Source organism: Rhipicephalus sanguineus, chromosome 4 (assembly GCF_013339695.2).
Source record: "Rhipicephalus sanguineus isolate Rsan-2018 chromosome 4, BIME_Rsan_1.4, whole genome shotgun sequence".
Classification (NCBI taxonomy): Eukaryota; Metazoa; Arthropoda; class Arachnida; order Ixodida; family Ixodidae; genus Rhipicephalus; species Rhipicephalus sanguineus.
In genome coordinates, this window is record NC_051179.1 from 190,705,197 (window position 1) to 190,725,395 (window position 20,199).

The 20,199-nt window shown below is 45.9% G+C and overlaps 1 protein-coding gene and 1 non-coding gene across 2 annotated transcripts in view; one reads left to right on the top strand and one right to left on the bottom strand.

The window, feature by feature from the left end:
* LOC119390976 (polyamine-transporting ATPase 13A3-like) overlaps nucleotides 1–20,199 on the top strand; it is a 585,099-nt gene that overhangs the window by 5,100 nt on the left and 559,800 nt on the right. Inside the window, exons 2-3 of the mRNA XM_037658686.2 lie at nucleotides 528–683; nucleotides 11,424–11,581. Of these exons, the coding sequence (XP_037514614.2) occupies nucleotides 528–683; nucleotides 11,424–11,581 (314 nt within the window). The remainder of the gene's footprint in view (nucleotides 1–527; nucleotides 684–11,423; nucleotides 11,582–20,199) is intronic.
* Trnas-gcu (transfer RNA serine (anticodon GCU)) lies at nucleotides 18,762–18,834 on the bottom strand. Its single transcript has one exon. It is a non-coding gene; the product is annotated as a tRNA-Ser (tRNA).

Genomic DNA, 20,199 nt, shown 5'->3' on the forward strand with positions numbered 1-20,199 from the left:
GAACGCCCGTGTATTTAGGTGCACGCTAAGGTGGTCGAAATGTAATCCGGAGCCCCTACTGCGGCGTGCCTCATAGTCATATCACGGTTTTGGGGCGTGAAATCCCAGCAGTTATAATTTTCAGTTTACACGAGTGTGCAAGACGCCTTCTGAGCGTGGGTCCTTAAGTTCAAAATCTTGCACCGCCAAACATTTATTACTATTGATAAATTTAATTCTTTATGGCGACTCCGTATAGGTGACAAAGAGACTTACGGACTGACGGTCAGTTTCTTCGCAAGCTCCATGTAGAAAGGCTTACGCATTTAATATTTGTTGCAACATCCCTCATCATCTTTCATTTATAACGTTCATGAGTTCATTCAATTAAGTTATCGTTATTAAGAATTCACTGTGAGTTAGCTTGCTGAGGTTCATAGTCACTGTAACTGGCAGTTGATGGCCATTAAATAACAGATGCGAAAGGGAGCGCGAACTCAAAGGAAACATTTTGTGTGGCTCCAGTTATCTGTGCAACAATGCCGCAGGCGAGAGCGTGCCCGTGGTAAAGACGCCCCTGCTGCCAAGTAACGAGGAATTCTCCGCCGAGCATCATCGACGTCACGTGCTATTCAGGGGAACGCAGGTGCTGCAGACACGCTACTACGGCAACAACCGGGTCACCGCTCTTGTAGTGCGAACGGGTAAGAAATTGAACCGAAATATTGTTAAGTTTGCAAAAGGACTTATTCAAACGCGACGTAACGGCGAACTCCAAGGTCTTGAGGAAGCACGCCCCGAGGTTCCCCTTTCACAAGCGAACGTCTTCTTCTCCTTCAGTTCGATCAACCCGCTACACTTAGCTGCACATACACAAACTGTATCTTTCTTTCTGAATTCTTTCTAAGCGCTGAACTCTGTCCTCTTCAGCACTGTTTCCTTCGCTTGACATCCTGAGAGCAAAGGTGAGGTCTACATTCCCAATCCGAGTGTCGTCCACGCAAACTAGTTTTGATGCTCAAGTGGCCGCCTGGTATGAGCAGAGTTTTGAAAGCGTGAAAACTTTAGCTCCTGTTGTTGGCGACGTTCAAGTGACCATGAGCCAAAATGCAGAGCCGTTATTCGGTAACTGAAACGAGAACATCCGTCTTTTTAGGAAGCGGAAAACTAAACACCGACGCACCCAAGGACGAGAGACAAGCGCTTGTGTCTCGTCCTTCTCGTGTATGGCGGTATTTAGTTTTGCGCTTTTCACAAAGGTGAATTTTTACCAAGTAGCCCATCTAATTTTTTATGAGAACATCCGGGCATCGTAGCAAGAACAATACGACGACAGCCAAGCAAACAATCAAAATTTAAGAAAATGCGGCCTCTAGACCCTGTCTTTTGGACAGGACCGCGCGTTATGAAAATATTGTTTCTGAGTCCGTCTTACTACTTGTTGATAATATCAATTAAACTGTAAATTTTAGTACACTGAAGTTTCATTTGCCATTAGTAATAGCGACGTTCCAAGAGCAGATAGATGACATTACAAACTCTGCCTGTATTCTTTTTAACGCCATGTGTCCGTAAGTTTCGCGGCGCCTGTTTCGCCGCCTTTTTCGAGAGATGACGCCACCCTGCGTGCGGCGCACCAGCATCCGGCGCGGCGTAGCCGATGTTTGGCAAAGGGGAGACTTGTAGCAGGTTCATACCAGCTCGGTGAGCTTCGAGGCATGCGTAGCGTCGTGGTCGCCTAGGCTATGCAAAGCCCAAGATTTATCCCACACGGTGACAGGAAACAATGCGCCCATAAAGGCCAGTGCATCGTTCGGAGTGGTGCGGTACGGAGGGGTGGGGTGTGCCCATGCGAACATGTACTCTATCCATTTTAATCCTTTGTGTCCCAGTGTCCACATATATCGACACTGCATTAAATGGGGATTTAAAATCTTAGCATTACCTCAGAATTTCATAAGAAAAACATCTCCATGTGGCAACTGCCGTGGACAAGCAGCGGTAATTGAGCAGAGAACAATGGCGTTCTCCTCAGGTCGCCCGTCGATGTGCCTGGTTGTACTTAGTATCGCGTACTTAGTATGACGGAAGCCCGTCTGGCCGGGACGAAACATATTGCAAGAAGGGATCCGCACACCGACAAAATTCATTTCAAAACACAAATGTATTAGCGTTTCGCCTCCCCCACGGGAACCATGTTCTCAATAACAACATCGGCACAGCTGGTCGCCTTGTTATGTGCGGCGCATGACGTGACTAAGCCACCTGGCGTACACCGGTGCCTTCGTTGCGATTAAGATTGTACGGCGTGGCTTGTATGAACAAGGACTCGAGATGAAGGCATGCAGAATGCTTTTCCTCCGACAATCACACGGGCGTTTTTCCAGTCGATAGCGTGTGACGTAGTTGCATAGTGCTTGACCATGGCATTGGACGCAACGTGTTTCTTCTTGACATTGTTCTTGTGCTGTTGAAGTCTTGTCTTAAAGATACCAGTTTCGCCCACGTATACTTAAGGACAGTCCGCACACTGGATGACGTACACAACACCCGTGGAACGTTTTCGTTTTCAAGAGGGTCCTTTACACATACGTGTTCGCGCCGGAGCGTTTGGGATGAAACGTGCATAGCCTGCACGTAATAATACCGTAGAACTCGTGCAAGGGGCTCGCTTACACCCGGAACGTATGGTATTCGCAGCCAGTCTCTGTGTGGGTCCAGGTTGGGCGGGTACTACACGAGCCAACTGACGCCCTGCTGAGTCAGCCTAGGTACTCAGGGTACCCACACGGCATCAGCTTCCTGACGCACAGTGCATTGTCCAACGCACGATCTTCTCTTGTGCATACCTTTCCCGCTCGACGAATAATAGAGCCGACAACAGATCTCTTTTGCGACAGGGCTGCACCGATCTGTAGTTTAGGTAGCGACCAGTGTGAGTCTGGTTCCTGAACACCTTTAAAGAGAAGCCTGGGCTATCACGTTTCACCAGAGCAGAGCGTCCAAGAGCGCTAGCTAGCCTTCAGATTCTGCTTCTACTGTGAACGTAATTGCCGCATACACATACTTTTGAGGTGAACCGTGAATAGGTCGACGTTCAGCCACTGTGAAACACTGAAACAGTTGTCGACGTACTTTAGAAAGACCTTCGGTTTCGGCGTAAACTCCATTGCTGTGTTAGCAACAGTTACCGAAATCGACGCACCCATCGCCGCTCCGTGTACTTGCCGGTAAAATTTCTTCTGAAAGATGAAATATTTCTTTGACAGGCAAAACCTAAATAGCCCACCTAGGTTGTGCACCTCGATGGGAGATCTCTAAGGCAATGTCGTGTCCTGGTTGGGGGCAATGACGCGCACACCCGCCTCCATGTCTATGGGTGCACTCGTGAACAATAACACTAGGTCAACGGAAACTGAGACATCGTCCGCATCGACTGTTGTCTTTTGTGTGTTTGTCTTTTGTTCTTTTTTTTAAAATTATTTTGGTCGGTGTCCGGATCCTTCTTTTATTATGCTTTGAATGAGAGCATATCGAGTATCAGTAGTTATTATGTGCTAGTTGGTGCCATCTTTGCGCGGGATTCACATTATGATGTGTCCATGCGTATGTTGACTACTTCAGCTACAACAAGGTCGTCGTGTTGGAGATGTGCCACCAAGAGTCAACGTTGGTGCATTAGCTACCAACCACCAATAGACATAGCTCTCATACGCGAATCTCAAAATAAATAATCAATAACTCCTGTGAAAACACGGTTCACTTTCTTGCTATACCGGTCCTATGACGGACGGATCAACCATGTTTTTTTAAAGACGATGGTCGTTCTTGGAATACTTAAGTGCAGAAATTTTTGTCTGTCTGTCTGTATGTACGTGTGTGTGTGTGTATGTATGTATGTATGTATGTATGTCACACGATTCAGCCACCCGGCGAAAGTTTAAGCACTTGCTGAACGCCCAGCCATCGTGAACTGGCAGCTGCGTTCATAGTTGTGAAAATTGTCGATGAAAAAGCAAATATTACGCATATCTGAGGTGCAACAATAATACGTAAGTGTTAGGTGGTGTGTTCCTTTACTAGAAAATACATAGATATGTAATTCTAAGGACCCTAGTGTTTGCTAGGCTGCGTTGAAAATGCTAGTGTTTCTTAGGCTGCGCTGAAACGGCGCAGAAACGGCTGGCAGAAAACTATCGTCGTTCGACGACATTTGCAGCGAGGCACGCATATACTCGGCCATTTCTTTTTTCAAGCGCATCTTGCCAATACGCGTTCAGATCACCTGCAAAAGCACAGCGAAGCGAAGTAGACGCACCGTGACGCTCCTCTGACTCCGCTTTACAAAAGAACGAGAGATGCGTTCGGGCAGACTCGCCTGGCATCGCAGCAGATAATACACTGTTTCCCACTCGATACAGCATTTCTATTTCCATAAATAGATCATGCGTTCTTTCGAGGAAAAAACACGCGTGGTTGTTTTCAAGTATTGTAAAAAAATAATTCATTCTTTAGTATACCAAATCTGGAAACACTATTGCTGATCAATGATATGTGCTGGTGGTTGAAATTTTGCACGCTTCACTTCAGTGTCGCGGTCATGCACAGCAATAAGCTTTACATAGGGAAGAATGAAGGGAATTGTAAATGAAGAAAATGTAAATTCCGTGTCGATGACCCGGTCATCGACACGGAAGGCAGCCACAGAAAAAGACAGTTCTTAGAGTCCTGGCATATCCAAAGGACACCTGGAAATGTTACCCGTCAACTGGAACATTACCGAGTGTGTACGTGCACGGTCTACGGAACCAGTGAAAAACACACCGCAGCAACAAGAACGGCGAGAAAAAGGACGATGGAGAGGAGGACACCACCAAAGAACGTCGATAGCTTCGGAGCCGGCCGAACAGTCACCCTTGAGGAAGGGACCGAATCGGTCCCGAAACGTCGGGTCAGTTATAGCTGTTTAAATTTTAACTTTAGGAACTTAGGACTATACGTGGCTGGAGAGTTTATTATTTTTTCGTATGAATTCTCACCCATACCGACAGATCTCTGTCGAATATGTTCACATTTAAATCTTGCATCTGTGTTGCCCAGTAAAATTACATTGAAAGTAATGAAGGGGGCTTTCCACGCGACAAGCACTTCTGCTCAGGTGACGGCCAGGGCAGCTCAGCCTACGGATTCGTGTGGGGAGCGGACGTCTGCTCACGTGCCGCCCAAGAATGAAGGCGCTGACTGCTGAAGGGCTTCTTGGGTGTGGGCGCGAAAAGACAACGATGAAGAGAAGAAAGACACGCACACTGGCGCTTTTAATTGCGAAGCATTTCCTAGCGAACCTCAGGCACTTTGGGCGTTTCTATCTACGTATCTATCTATCTAGCCGCCTACGTCTGGGCGCTCTCCTGGTCGTCTCCATAACTTCTAATATACCAAAATTGGCGTAGCAGGGGCTCGGTGTATGGTGAACACGATGCACTAGTCATGACATGAATAACGCAAAATATCTGTCGCGTACGTCATGAAACCGTTTCTCTTAGTCACGTGTGGCACGTACCCGCACAACAGAGTTTATGTTATGCGGGTATGTGCCACAGGTGATACAAAGTCTCAACCAGGGCTGGGCAGAGATACTCGGAAAAGTATTCCGGAATACAGATATCGAAATACATGGACTGGAAGCCTAAAATACAGATACTGAGATACATTTGCCTTTAGTGTAACGGAATATTTCGGAGATACTTTCGCAATAGGACGAAAAAAGTATTCTGGAATACAGATACAGCAATACAGATACTGGAATACTTTTTTTTTTATTTCAAGGATGCTCATACTCCGCAAAGACATTTATAAGTGCGCCGTAATGTTGTAAGCAAAGTTGCAGCGCATTGATACTTTCAGTTCATTTATTTATTTATACAGCACCCTCAGCGCCATAAAGACATTACAGACGGGGGGGGGGGGTTACAAAGTACATAAATAATAATAATTACATAATTGAACGTATCAACTGCAATAAAAAGTACGCTATTTCACAGCATGAGTGGACACCGAAATCGACATACTTGGTGACAACAAAATGAGCTATGCTAGAAATAGCACAGTTTAAACAAATCACTCGAGTCACTAATGAACACCAGTGAACTGAGAAAAAGTATACATTTATTTTGCTCATAAATTCTGCTTTGCTGAGAAGGTTGCTGCGTGAGCATCTCAAATAGGCTGTTTTCTATACATCGTCGGTTCGGCCTCAGCACAAGACTCGCGACAGAAGAAAAGTCTCTACCGCTGCAGACGATCACACATTCGCGTTATAGTGAATAAATACCGCCTTCATAGCCGGACAGCCCTGCAGCGTGGCGATATCTCTTCTCGAGTCATCTAGACACCGAAACACTTCCGCCATCACGTGAGTTCAGGCACGTAGCCAGGATTTTTTTTTCGGGGGGGGGGGGGGGCCAAGGCCTAATTGTTCGAAAGAAAGTATTTCCATGGCAAAAATAAAACAAAAGTTGCCCGGGAATATAGAAGGATGGACGAATTTCGGGGAGGGGGCACGGGCCCCCCGCCCTCCCCCCTTGCCTACGTGCCTGCGTGAGTTGTTGTGACCGTTCAGAAGCCGAAGTCGGTCCCCATCTTCGGAATCCTCAGGCGTCTGGCCTGGTCGGCACCGGGTCAGACGGCTGAGAATTCCACTGCCCACATAGGCCGGCCATATTTACCTAAGCGCAATGGAACCCAATGCGTCAAAACAGCACAATTCATACATTGGCTTCCTAAAATCACGTTGTTTGGGGGTGAGAGGGTTTAAGCCCTCCCAAGTCGCTCCTGCCAGCTCTCTAAACAGACGTGGAAACAGGGACAGCTGCTCAGAGCGCCTCATCAGAAACTACAGCAAGCACTCGTCGCCTAGGCCGAAAGGGTCACTCCTCAATAAAGCTATCACCAGCACCTATTTCAGCAAGCCGCAACAGGCGAAGTCGGCTCCGACGGTGGGGGAACCTGGTACCACAAAAGCCCGTTTCACGCTTGTGATCAATTAAGAACGCACCCCGACACGCTGGAGCGGTGGCTGAAAGCGCGACAAAGATAGCCATCTTCTAATCGCTTCCGCCGCGACAAGGGGGAACTGCTTTTCGAAGTGCCGCCGCTTTCAGAACTGAACGCGCGCGAAGCATTGCAAAGGCTCTGTTCCAAGGCGGTATCCGCGCGGGGGGGTCACGAAGTAATGGCTTGCCACCCGAAAAAAAAGTAGGCGTGCTGCAATGGCCTTGACAGACCGCGACTTTCGTCGGCAGAGGCCGACAACATTGTCTCCGCGATTCTGCTGTATGTGGCGTCGCGCGCTTTACCACATGGGCCATTCTGCGCATGAGGGAAACCATCGCTGCCCTTTCTGTCGGCTACCGGCGGCGCGCCTTTGCTTGTCTTGGCACAAAAACAAACAAAAAAAGCATCAATCCACCTTGGAAACACATCTCAACTCCTTCCCGACAACGGGATGAGTTGAGATACAAATGTAACAGGATACTCGTGTCCTGCATATTATCGCGATACAAACGATACATCGTAAAAGCATTTCACTACTGAGATACAAATACATTTTTCAAATGTATCTCGATACAGAAATACAGATAAAAAAGAGAAAAAAAGGGTGACCTTATTTTTAGGTCTGGCGGTCCCATGCCGCCAATTTCCCGCAGGGTGGGTGCCCTCCCAAGCGACTTCGAACTTCGTTCTGCCGAGCACCACGCCGGAAGTGCGCTTGTCCCTATTTTACCGGTAGGTACCCGGCGGCAGAAATTCTCTGCCTCCCACAGCAGAGGCCGATGCTCAACTATTTCACCAAGGCTATGGTGGGTTAAGGTGCGCCCAGGGGTCTTTGCAGAACCTTATGGGGCCACCTTTCGAGATGAGTACCCAGAAACAACCGAGCGCCAGGTCGGTGTACTCCTCTACCCATTAGAAAAAAACCGCTGGGTTCCCGGTCGGCACTGGGAATCGAACCCGGTACCTCCCGCATTGGAAGCGGACGCTCAATCATGTAGCCACCGCTGCGGTTTTATCAATAAAAAACATGGTTGATCCCTCCGTCATAGGAATCGGAATAACACGAAAGTAAAACGTGCCCTTATAGAAGTGACTGAATCTTTACTGCACATTGATATAAGAGAGTTTGCACAATGTATATTGATGTCTGGCAGCTATAGCACCGTTTAACGTGGATGCATCCACTTTGATGCTTGGTGGTACATCTCCGTGCCAAGGACTAACGTCCATGTTCAATGATTAAACAAACCATTGTGGTAGCTGTAGTAGTTAGCGGTGAAAGCGTAATCAGAGAACGAGTCGTGATAGCCAGAAGAGCGTCGCATATTGGACGCAGAACTTGGTCGCCATCCTGCGGCATGTTAAAATGTGATTGAACACCACGGCCGCACTAGAGGGAAACGCAAAGCGCGTCGTGCCGCCCCGGTAGCCCGGCCGCAATTTTTCTTGGGGCGAACGCGTAGGCGGGGAACGCGGTGTTACAGCCAGGTAAGGCAGGCGCGCGTCGCAGAGCTATTTTTGGTTTGATTAGCGTGATTCTATGAGCGAGGCCGACGCTTTTACGACGCTTGCGTTAAGGTCGCCACCTCGCGGTGTGTTAAGGCACTGACAAAATTGCATTTCTATTGAAACGCGCCGAATGGGACGAACGTGTAACGCGTTGCATGTACTAATCGCGGAAGCCACAGTAATGATGAATTACTTTACTTAGTAGCTCCCAGAGGGCAACACCACCCCGCCGACCGGGAGAGTGGTAGATATAAAAGGCGCGTTGGTAAAGCATCTGGTGTCTGTGACCGTGGCGCAGTGGATAGCGCGCCCGGCATCTGTTGTTGCCGACCGAGCGGTCGTGGGTTCGATGCCCGTTGACGGAACTTTTTTTCTTTGCCATCTGATCGTGTACATTTTTTGGACGTCATTTCCGTGACGGAAATACGTCACTGAAGTCTTGGTGGACCCCGGCATAAAACACTTTCGTGTTAAAAAAAGGGTGACGTCTTTTTTTTTTTGAAATACTGAAATACTATCGCGATACTCTTGTATCGCGATACTGCCCAGCCCTGGTCTCAACCAACACAGCAAACGCGAACACACACTACGACACGCAAGGAAAGTGATAAAAATAATTGTTGGGGTTTTATTTTGACCATCTGGTATTCTTTTACGTGCACCGAGATCGCACAGTACATGGGCATCTAGCATTTTACATCCATCGAAATGCGACCGCCGGGGCCGGGATCGAACCCACGACCTTCGAGTCAGCAGACGAGCACCGTAACCGCTACGCCACCGTGGCGGACACAAGAAAAGTGAGGAAGCTGAAGACAAAACACCCCTGGAAGACGCTCAACTACCATGCACTCGTTCACGTGGTCCGCAATGTGGACCATGTCAAGTACGCGAAAACCAGGGTCAATGCATCCCACAATAAATCTGTCGAGAGAACCAGGCCTCTCGTCATTACCGGTGACTTCAACACTGATTTATCAAGACGCAACAACGCGTGGTCTTTATACTGCGTGAAAGACAGCTTGAATTTAGACAGCTCATCAAAAGACCTCGGTGCCACGTGCAGGACAGGAGGCGTCATAGATCATTTCATCGTAAGAGCAATCCAGGGTTTCCACCAGCTGTGCTATACCTCGCACTTCACTGCACTTAGACCCCTCGTAGCCGCGATCACGAACGGATCCGATTAAAAAGTCTGGTCCAGCTGCTGGTGCTCACTGGTCACGGTGATGACGACCTTGTTCAAGAACTGTCAAGAACCCCTTCTACACATACACATGGTTTCGTGAAACGTTCGTGCGTTCCCGTCATAACAGATAAGTTTAAGCATAACAACTGTAACGCAACTGTGACTGTAACGTACGTGCCATGCGCCTGCGTGTGCCACTCGGCTGTGTGTATATCCAGGGGAACTTTGCTGTATGAAGCTTAGCAGTGAGTAACGCCTGTCCTGTGCATTTGTGTTTCTTCTTTGTGCTGTTCGGGTTCGCGCTATCCAGTATTGAAGAATATAAGCACTACATATCAGCTTACCGCGTCTGGTGATGGTAACACCCATGTTGCTGTTGGCATCGTTGCGCAACTCTACACAACTGGCATTTAGCATAGCGCGGGAAGACACACGGACAAAGAGGAAGAACGATACGAACACAAGCGCTATGTTCGTATCGCTTGTGTTCGTATCGTTCTTCTTCTTTGTCCGTGTGTCTTCCCGCGCTATGCTAAATGTCAGTTATGGTGAACCAACAAGCCCACATTAGTACCCTTGTCTACACAACTGGTTAAAAAATACATATGCAACTCTTCAGCATATGAGTGTGTTTCTACCACTTCCACATTTCTCTAGCGTCATTCCGTAACGTTTCGATCAACATGAAAAATTATGCCACAGTCACCATCCCGCGCATGCTTCGCATAACATCAATTCCGACGGTAAGTGGGATCTGCCGAATTTTTTCAACACTCTCTTCCCATGTCCGATGGACGGAGTTAAACCACCAAAGGCGGCTACAATGTTGTAGCCATCTTTCTTCCCTTCGCCCATGTGTTTTCGCGCCCACATCCAAGAAGCATGACAGACCAAGAAGCCCTCATCACTACCCTCGTCTACTGAAGGGCGGCGGCTGAAGTATCGAATGCGGCGTTAAATGGCACACTAGAGGCACTGAACTTCAAGCATTCTTTTCTATAATCATCTCCACGCCTGCGGCGTGTCGTTTTGACACGTAGTACGAAGTCAGCTGCGACAAATGCGAACAGTGCCAGTATCTAGGACGAATAAAATGAGCAATGAACAAGGTATATTTAATATACAAGCATGCTTCAACAAGTCTAGTGGAGTTCTTACGTCATTTCTTGTATCGGGCGCTCGATAATGCGCGAAAAATAAGAGACTTACCACAAGACACTCAAAACGACTAAACTGGATCTTTTAGAAAACATATACGGCTTTTTTCATGAAATTGCTTTTGTAAATGCCGTCATTTAGGCGCTATATTTTCCCCTCATTGTCAATGGTTTAATTAAGAATAAAAGTTGGAATGGTACAAAATATTATGACCATATGCAATTATTGCTTTCCCTTGTGTTGTATTTCCCATGAGCTTGGCTAACGTTAGCTCGTGCACGCTGTGCATGCTTGCTTCTTCCATCAACAATGAAATGTTGCAAGAGAGCGCTCTGTGTGCGTTGTTATCTCTTAGTCGCGTTTTTCTTTTTCCTTTTTTTGCGCGCTATGTTTCTTTTGTATTGCTATTTCAAACACGGGCCACAATTATCCCTGAACATCTAAGTAAAATGCGCGTTATGTGGCAAATAAAGAACGCGATATATTTTAACAATGCGCGATTAAAGTGCTGAAAATGGCCTTTGCTGGCGTCCAGGCTTCTCCACAGCCAAAGGGGCACTGGTGCGCTCCATTCTGTTCGCCCAGCCAGCTCCATTCCGATTCTACAGGGATGCTATCCTGTTTGTGCTGCTGCTGTGTGCTGTCGCCAGTCTTGGCATGGCATATACTCTTTACCTCTACGTCATAAGACAGGTAAGCACGTTTGTCATAAACAGGCAATTTTGCTTCCTATTTTAAGCCTTGAACGTACGTAGTGAAATGCCTTACCTTAATACTTGATCAAAACATCGTGGCAGCTGTTTGGTTTTCGTGTCACGCTTGATATTATTTTCAGTGTTTGCTAGCCCCGTATGACATGCACGGCTGCACTATTCAACGTATGATATAAATTGATAGTTTGTATTTTTCTTCTGTTCTTTATGCGTGACATATGAGGTAACTAGTAGCAAAATGGCAAATGTTACATTTAATAATGAGCACTAACAGATAATAATGCCAAGGAAAGTATAGGGGATGTTATCAGTAGTAAATGTAAGGTAAATGTGAAGAAAGAAAAGTGGACGAAAAGATAACTTGCTGCGGGCAGGGACCGAACCTGCGACCTTTGAATAACGCGTCCGATGCTCTACCAACTGAGCTACCGCGGCAGCCATCCCCCCGTCCACTTTATAGGGTATATATATGTACATTTAAACGTGGGAGCGCCAGTCAGCGCCGCCAGTAGCCATGACGGTGAGCGTGGAACACTCTTATTTCTGCCCGTTGGCGTCACGTTACATTTGGTGTTACATTTGGTGCTTCTAAATGAACGTTGGTTTGAAGTCGTTGCCTATGAGGTATACCTTTTCTCTTTGTCCACATATTTCTTGAGCACTGTTAAATAATCCAACACGCAGCTTAACCAGCCCACCCAACTTGCCGCACTCGTCAAAAACGATACAATACGAGATAAGCTGGTAAAAAAAACATGGTTGATCCCTCCGTCATAGGAATCGGAATAACACGAAAGTAAAACGTGCCCTTATAGAAGTAGCTGAATCTTTACTGTACATTGATATAAGGGAGTTTGCACAATGTATATTGATGTCTGGCAGCTATAGCACCGTTTAACGTGGATGCATCCACTTTGATCCTTGGTGGTACATCTCCGTGCCAAGGACTAACGTCCATGTTCAATGATTAAACAAACCATTGTGGTAGCTGTAGTAGTTAGCGGTGAAAGCGTAATCAGAGAACGAGTCGTGATAGCCAGAAGAGCGTCGCATATTGGACGCAGAACTTGGTCGCCATCCTGCGGCATGTTAAAATGTGATTGAACACCACGCCGCACTAGAGGGAAACGCAAAGCGCGTCGTGCCGCCCCGGTAGCCCGGCCGCAATTTTTCTTGGGGCGAACGCGTAGGCGGGGAACGCGGTGTTACAGCCAGGTAAGGCAGGCGCGCGTCGCAGAGCTATTTTTGGTTTGATTAGCGTGATTCTATGAGCGAGGCCGACGCTTTACGACGCTTGCGTTAAGGTCGCCACCTCGCGGTGTGTTAAGGCACTGACAAAATTGCATTTCTATTGAAACGCGCCGAATGGGACGAACGTGTAACGCGTTGCATGTACTAATCGCGGAAGCCACAGTAATGATGAATTACTTTACTTAGTAGCTCCCAGAGGGCAACACCACCCCGCCGACCGGGAGAGTGGTAGATATAAAAGGCGCGTTGGTAAAGCATCTGGTGTCTGTGACCGTGGCGCAGTGGATAGCGCGCCCGGCATCTGTTGTTGCCGACCGAGCGGTCGTGGGTTCGATGCCCGTTGACGGAACTTTTTTTCTTTGCCATCTGACATTTTTTGGACGTCATTTCCGTGACGGAAATTCGTCACTGAAGTCTTGGTGGACCCCGGCATAAAACACTTTCGTGTTAAAAGAATCCACAGCATATCCACGGGGTGAATGATAGTGAGTGGGGCGAAGCTCCGGAGGGAATCATCGGTAAACCGTGAATACTCCGAGTAATTCGCCCAGTATATGATCAAGTAAACACGTGAGAAACACCATGTATATATTAAATATCAAATTTTTATTGTACTGTTGGTTTACGTGGACCCTTCATTAAGGACGGTAAAACCTAAACCATCGGTAGTTAGGCAACGCGCTGTCGACCTTTTGTTAAGACATAATCTTGAGAGAATAGCTTGTAATGTCAAGAAGCCTAAATAACTTACTTTAGAATTGTGTTTTCCAGCCAAAACACATAAGAACGAGATTCCGTTTCGAGCAATCCTTTCAGAGCAAGGCAGCTGGCAAGTCGCTGTATCTAGTTAATTGCAGAACTGCTTAACCTCTTCGATTTTTTCAGACCCTTTTCGTGTGCATAATTCTCAGGCAATAATTCAGTTTCTCTCAGAGGAGAACCCCGGTTGTTGTAAAGCTTTTAGTATGGATATTGAAGACCTGCCATTACTCTTTGCCGCATGGGGACTTGTTAAAATGTGTTAATGAATGTATTAATGAACAAGGGCACGAGACGGTTTTCACCGAAAAATGTGGTGTTTCTACCGGGGCATTTCTAGAAATTTTTTCCATGTATTTAAAGTCGAAGCTGGTAGATTGGAAGGAAGGCGTTTATGTGCAGAAATCAGGGATATGTATTGGTTCTAAGGTTGCTCCGGTTCTTAGTGATTTATACCTTAGCAAGATTGACAAGTCTTTTGGAAGGCGCCTTAGGTAATTCGGTTATTAAGGTTTTTCGTTATGTGGACGATTACTTGATTTTTTGTAGTGGTGAGGACTTTGAAAAGGTGGTAACTTCCGTGAGCGAAAAATTTGAATTAAATGGAGGAGGGCTGAGCTTTACTAAAGAGGTACCTCAGAATATTGAAATACAATTTCTAGACATTTCCTTAACGTTCCAGAAGAACCACGTGTGCTGGCAGTGTTCTCCTAGATCTTCGAAACGGCTGTTAAATTTTTTGTCGAAGCACTCGAAGGTTGCAAAAAACGACATCGCCATGTCTTGCCTTAAGTCAGCCCTCACAAAGTCGTGTGAGCACAAAATGAGTGACACCTTTAACGCACATGTTACGCGTCTTTTAGATGCAGGGTATCCTCGTGATGCAGTGGCCACTGTCGCTGAACGTTTAAAGAAGTCCATTGTGTTACGTCCAAGCATGGTTGCGGAAAGCGATAGAAAGAAACGTGTCGTAGGTATACCGTACATTCATTGCGTATCTCACAGGCTAAATAAAGTAGGAAGTAGATACGGCGTTAATGTTGTTTTCACGGCGGCCAATCAGCTAGGTAAGATTTGTGCCGCTCTGCATAGGAAGAATGAGCGAGTAAAAGACAAGAAGCGGACCGATATTTGTTTCGTAAAACACACCAACAAATTCACTGATTTCCGTACGAGTGTGGTGTATAAGGTACCTTTCAGCTGCGGCCGCTTCCACGTAGGGCAGACGGGCCGATGCATTAACCAGAGACTCTTGGAACATAAGAGATCGCTAACAGGAGGCTCACCTTCTAATCTATATTTACATTGTGGAGATTGTACGTGCACGCCGAAATTAGATGAATGCGCAGTGTTGTACCGGCATAGAAATGAAGAAACGCGGCTGATGATTGAAGGATGACATATCGAGAATAGTGGTAGCGCATGCGTGAGCCAACCGTCGATTAACTTGCATAAAGATGAAATCAAATGCCTTAACAGTTATCTTCCACGTAGACCGCCACGCGTGCCGGATTGATAGGTTCGCCTGTTGCATGGGCATGCGCAGATAAGTTTTCGTGCCTTCTTTCTTTTCAGCCGTTGTGCGTCTCTTCAGTTGTTAGTCGGCGTTTGTGGTGTCCTGACTTCGTTGTTGTGTCCGTGTTTGCACGCCCTGTCTTTTTAGAATGAAGACATATTTGATCATTTATATCAGCGAAAGCACCAACAAAGTGAGCAGCTGAGTAGGATCGCGTGTTGTTTTACAGACGCGTAGTGGGCCCTCCGCTGATTCGCAAAAGGGAGAATAATGACGTTGTGGGAACTGATCAACAGTACTTGCAGTAAACATTCCAGGATAGTTTGAAACGACCAATTTAACACGAACAGACGTTCGTTTCCTTACAGAGCGGTTGACGCATCCACCCAATGGGCATCCAATAACTCTGGGACGTCTATCGGACGACTTTTCTGGACAGCACGTACATCCGGCGGATGCACGAGAAATCCCGTGAGACGGCCGCCGGATCGTCCGCAGGACTATATGTGCAAAAGAATTGAACATCCCGGGTTAATCCCACCGGCCGTCCAAAACCGGATATTCGGACGTGCTTGGACGTATGCAAATTCAGTAAAAATCTTACCCGACGTCCAGAAAACGTCCGTGGAATGACCCAACGTCCAGTGTACATCATAAGTTCGAGATGGTGAGGCTTTTGGTGATTATCACCACCGCAGCTGGACTTTCTTGGAATTTCGGGGCACCTTCAGGATATCATATGGTCAGAATCAGAATCAGAATTTTATTATTAAACGTTCAGTAAAATTACAAGCGTTTCGTATACAGGAGGAGGTCCCATAGTCAAGAGACTGCATCGGGACCTCCTGTACAAAATTAAATAAGGTAATAAGCACATCATAGTGGCAACAGTAGCGAGATCAATCACTTAAGCAAAAAACATAACATTCACAGAAAAATAATACATGTCAATACGTAAAATAATACGCTTTTAACATATCACAGCAAAACAAAATGATGAGAGAACAGGAAAAGAACAAAAGTAATACAATAGTCACATAATCTATATCCAAAATACACTGAAGAACAAAGCACACGTACCTTAAATGAAAGCCACAGTTACTCTTTCGTTATTCAGAATGAATAAGTGCATTTTTAAAGTGGTGTAATAGCCTTGTGGTTTTCATGATGAGCGGAAGAGTGTTCCAAAGTGAAATAGAGGCGAATGCTACAGTTTGCTTCCCATAATTAGTCCGAATTTTTGGCAAAAGAAAATTGTTGTTCATCGCGAATCGAGTAGTGCTATAGATCATGAGATTCGTTGATGGAAAAATGGCTGGCGGAAGTTCATTATTTATAAGCCTGTTGAAAAAAATACCTAGGTTGTATTTAGTGAGTCCAGTGATGGTGATAATGCTATTCTCGCGTAGTAGTGATTTGGCATTGGAGAGGCGTGGGCTGCATGTAATTATACTTATAGCATGGTTCTGGACAATCTGAAGGGACGCAATATGAGTATTGTATGTATTTCCCCAGCATGTTATACCATAAGTGAAATGAGAATGAACGATGGAGTGATAGAGAGACAGTGATGTGGTGCGTGAGAAGTAAGGGCGCGTTTTAATTAGGATGCGTACACCATACGCTATTTTCTTTTTGATGCCAGCAATATGACTCTGACATTTTAAGTTACTATCCAGAAGAATCCCTACAAAAGACGAACTTGAGCTATGCGAGAGGGAGTGGGGACCAAAACTGATATGTGGTATTGATGATACGTTTCTCTGATGTGAATTGAATACAAGTTTGGTTTTAGTAGCATTAATGGATAACATGTTGGCATTACACCAATTTAAAATATTATCTAAATCAGTACTCAAAATGTTTACGAGAGATATCTCGTCAACGAGATGTTACGAGAGATATGAGATATCTTTTTGAGAGGCGAATATAGTCGTATCGTCGCCGTACAAAATGCACTGGCATGGAGAAAGACAGTTAGGCAAATCATTCATATAAATCAAAAACAAAAGTGGCCCCAGAATAGAGCCATGGGGCACACCAATGTTAGTAGTTCGCTGTCGAGAATAAACGTCTGATATACAAACAACTTGAACTCTGTTACATAAGTAGGTTCAAAACAATGAAAGAGCGGGGCCACAGATGTCAATTGACTCGAGTTTAGTGAACAGAATAATATGATTTATACTGTCAAAGGCTTTTGTTAGATCGATGAATACTGAGGGAACTAGAAATCATTCGTCGATTAACTTTTTTAGCTGATCAGTAAGATGAATAAGCGCCATCTCAGTTCATTGTCCATGGCGGAACCCAAACTGACAAGAACAGAGGATGTTAAACTTAGAGAGATATTTTGTTAACCGTGTTTCAATTAGTTTCTCAATAAGTTTTCCAAAGAATGGCAAAATACAAATGGTCGGTAGTTATGTAATCCTGAAGGTGCCCAAAAATTCACAGAAAGTCCAACTCTGGAGGTGATAATGATCAAAAGTCTCACTACATCCAGCGGGGCACCAATGGGCTCATTGTAAATACAGCTCGAAAATAGAGACGCAGACAAGAAATGTGAGGACACAAACAAGCGCTTCTTTGTGTCCTTACTTTTCTTCTACACACCACTTATATCCCCTTTTCATGTAGAATTCGCACCGGTTTACTACTGAACAAATAATAAATTTCAACATGCAGAAGATGAACACGTACTTCTTAAATGACGTTTAGTGTATGGCGCACAATTATTCATGCTTATAAGTAGCAATAAATTATTTAATGATCTTGGAAAAGCGGCTTTATTAATGAATAAAGCCAATGTGGCACAAATGTGGCACAAATTCCAACAGAAGGTGACCGCAAAAGGTGAAGCTGATTGCCGCGGCAGCAACACAAATTCAAGTTCTGCATGAATGCACTCTAGGTCCCGTCAAAGAAACTGCGCTGGCTTCCACACAAGCTGGCGTGGTCTCGGGCTTCATGTCTTCTGAAAACAGCGGTGCAGAAAAGCTGCATACAAAAAGAAGCAAGTAAGCTAGGTATAATTTACGACAAATAATAGAGCATCAAATCATTTTAAAGACAGATTTCCAATTACAGATGTGATCAAATGCTGTCATGTATTTATTAACGACAATCATAACTGCACTCACAAAGCGACGCACCTATTGTAGAATCGTTGCACTATTTCTCGGAGGCCGGCATGGTTGTAGGCAAGCAAGCGCTCGCTCGCACGCACACACCACCCACACACGAGCTGTAACCAGCAGAAGAACAATAATAATAATAATATCTGGGGTTTAACGTCCCAGAACTGTCATGTATTTATTAACGACAATCATAACTGCACTCACAAAGCGACGCACCTATTGTAGAATCGTTGCACTATTTCTCGGAGGCCGGCATGGTTGTAGGCAAGCAAGCGCTCGCTCGCACGCACACACCACCCACACACGAGCTGTAACCAGCAGAAGAACAATAATAATAATAATATCTGGGGTTTAACGTCCCAGAACCACGATATGATTATGAGAGACGCCGAAGTGGAGGGCTCCGGAAATTTCGACCACCTGGGGTTCTTTAACGTGCACCTAAATCTAAGTACACGGGCCTCAAACATTTTCGCCTCCATCGAAAATGCAGCCGCCGCAGCCGGGATTCGATCCCGCGACCTTCGGGTCAGCAGCCGAGCGCCATAACCACTAGACCACCGCGGCGGGGCCAGCAGAAGAACAAGATGACCGACCCGGAATAGGGCGAGTAAGTCTGGCTTACGATTCGCACCGGCGCGTCCTCCGTATATAGTTTCGCGTTCGACCAAGATTCAACCATCAGCAAAGAACTGTCGTATTTAACGTCTTAATTACAAGACAGCTAGAAAGTTCCAGCAGTAATGACGAAACGTCAGGTGCGCTTAATTTCACTTACCGAAAGAAGTACGTTATCCGAATAGTTGCTTGCCAGCTGCCATGAAGAGTGGTAAGCGCGACTAGACAGGGACGAAGAAAGAAAAACAGACAAGGACACAGCGCTACTTTCAACTGATTTTATTTTCGCTCAAACCGATAAATATATACGGAGCGAGCGGAAACAACAGAAACAACAAATGGACAATCAGTGGGTATATCGCTAAACAAAACACGTGTACAGGGCAATATCACGACATAGCAAAAATACCAATGCGACAAAGCATGATATTGCAACTATTTTTGAGAAAGCGAGAGGGAAGGCTGGCTAACGCACATTTCTTCTATTCTGTTAATTTCATAGGCCTCAACAATTTCTCTAGTCATTTTACTATGCGCCTTATACAAGACAGAGGTGTTTTCAAACAAGGGCATGCAGCCACAATCTCGGCAATGAAAGCCCAAATGACCTGAGATTGCTTTTGTGACGTTATAGTGGTGCTCCTTCAGCCTCTGTTTGATACATCTGCCGGTCTGACCAACGTACGTCCTTTTACACGAAAGCGGAATGGCGTAGACAACGTTGCGAGCAGAGGTTACAAAAAGTGTTCGGTGATTAATAGGACATGCACTTACCTTGTTACTCTCAGGATTTACCTGATGACATAAACCTCTGTAGACGGTCCGGAGCAGAAAAGACTACGTGCACCCCCGACTTTCCCGCAATTCTTCTGAGATTGTGCGAAATGCAATGCACGTATGGCACAACGGCAACTTTCTTAGCTATGACACCATTGCTGATGCCCTTTGATGAGCTTTTTAGCTTCTTGCTCAAGCCCTCTGCGACGGAGCTGAGCATACCTAATGGGTACCCAGACTCTTCTAAGCGCTTGGCCATTTCCAGGAAACTGGCTTCCACCTTGTGGTCACATGTTCATAAGGGAATTATTGAAACAAGGTTGTACTATTGCACGTTTCACAAGTTTTGAATGAGCGGATGAAAATGGCCGGACGGGCTTCTTGCCTCTCGGCTCATAACTCCAGCAAACTTTCTGCGGCGAAAAGTAGTCGTAAGTCTAAAAATCTGATGAAATTGCCCTCGAGCAGTTCATACGTTAACACCAAAGGGGACAAAACTTCTGTGAATGAGGTTATGATCTTAGGGACCGCCAAGTC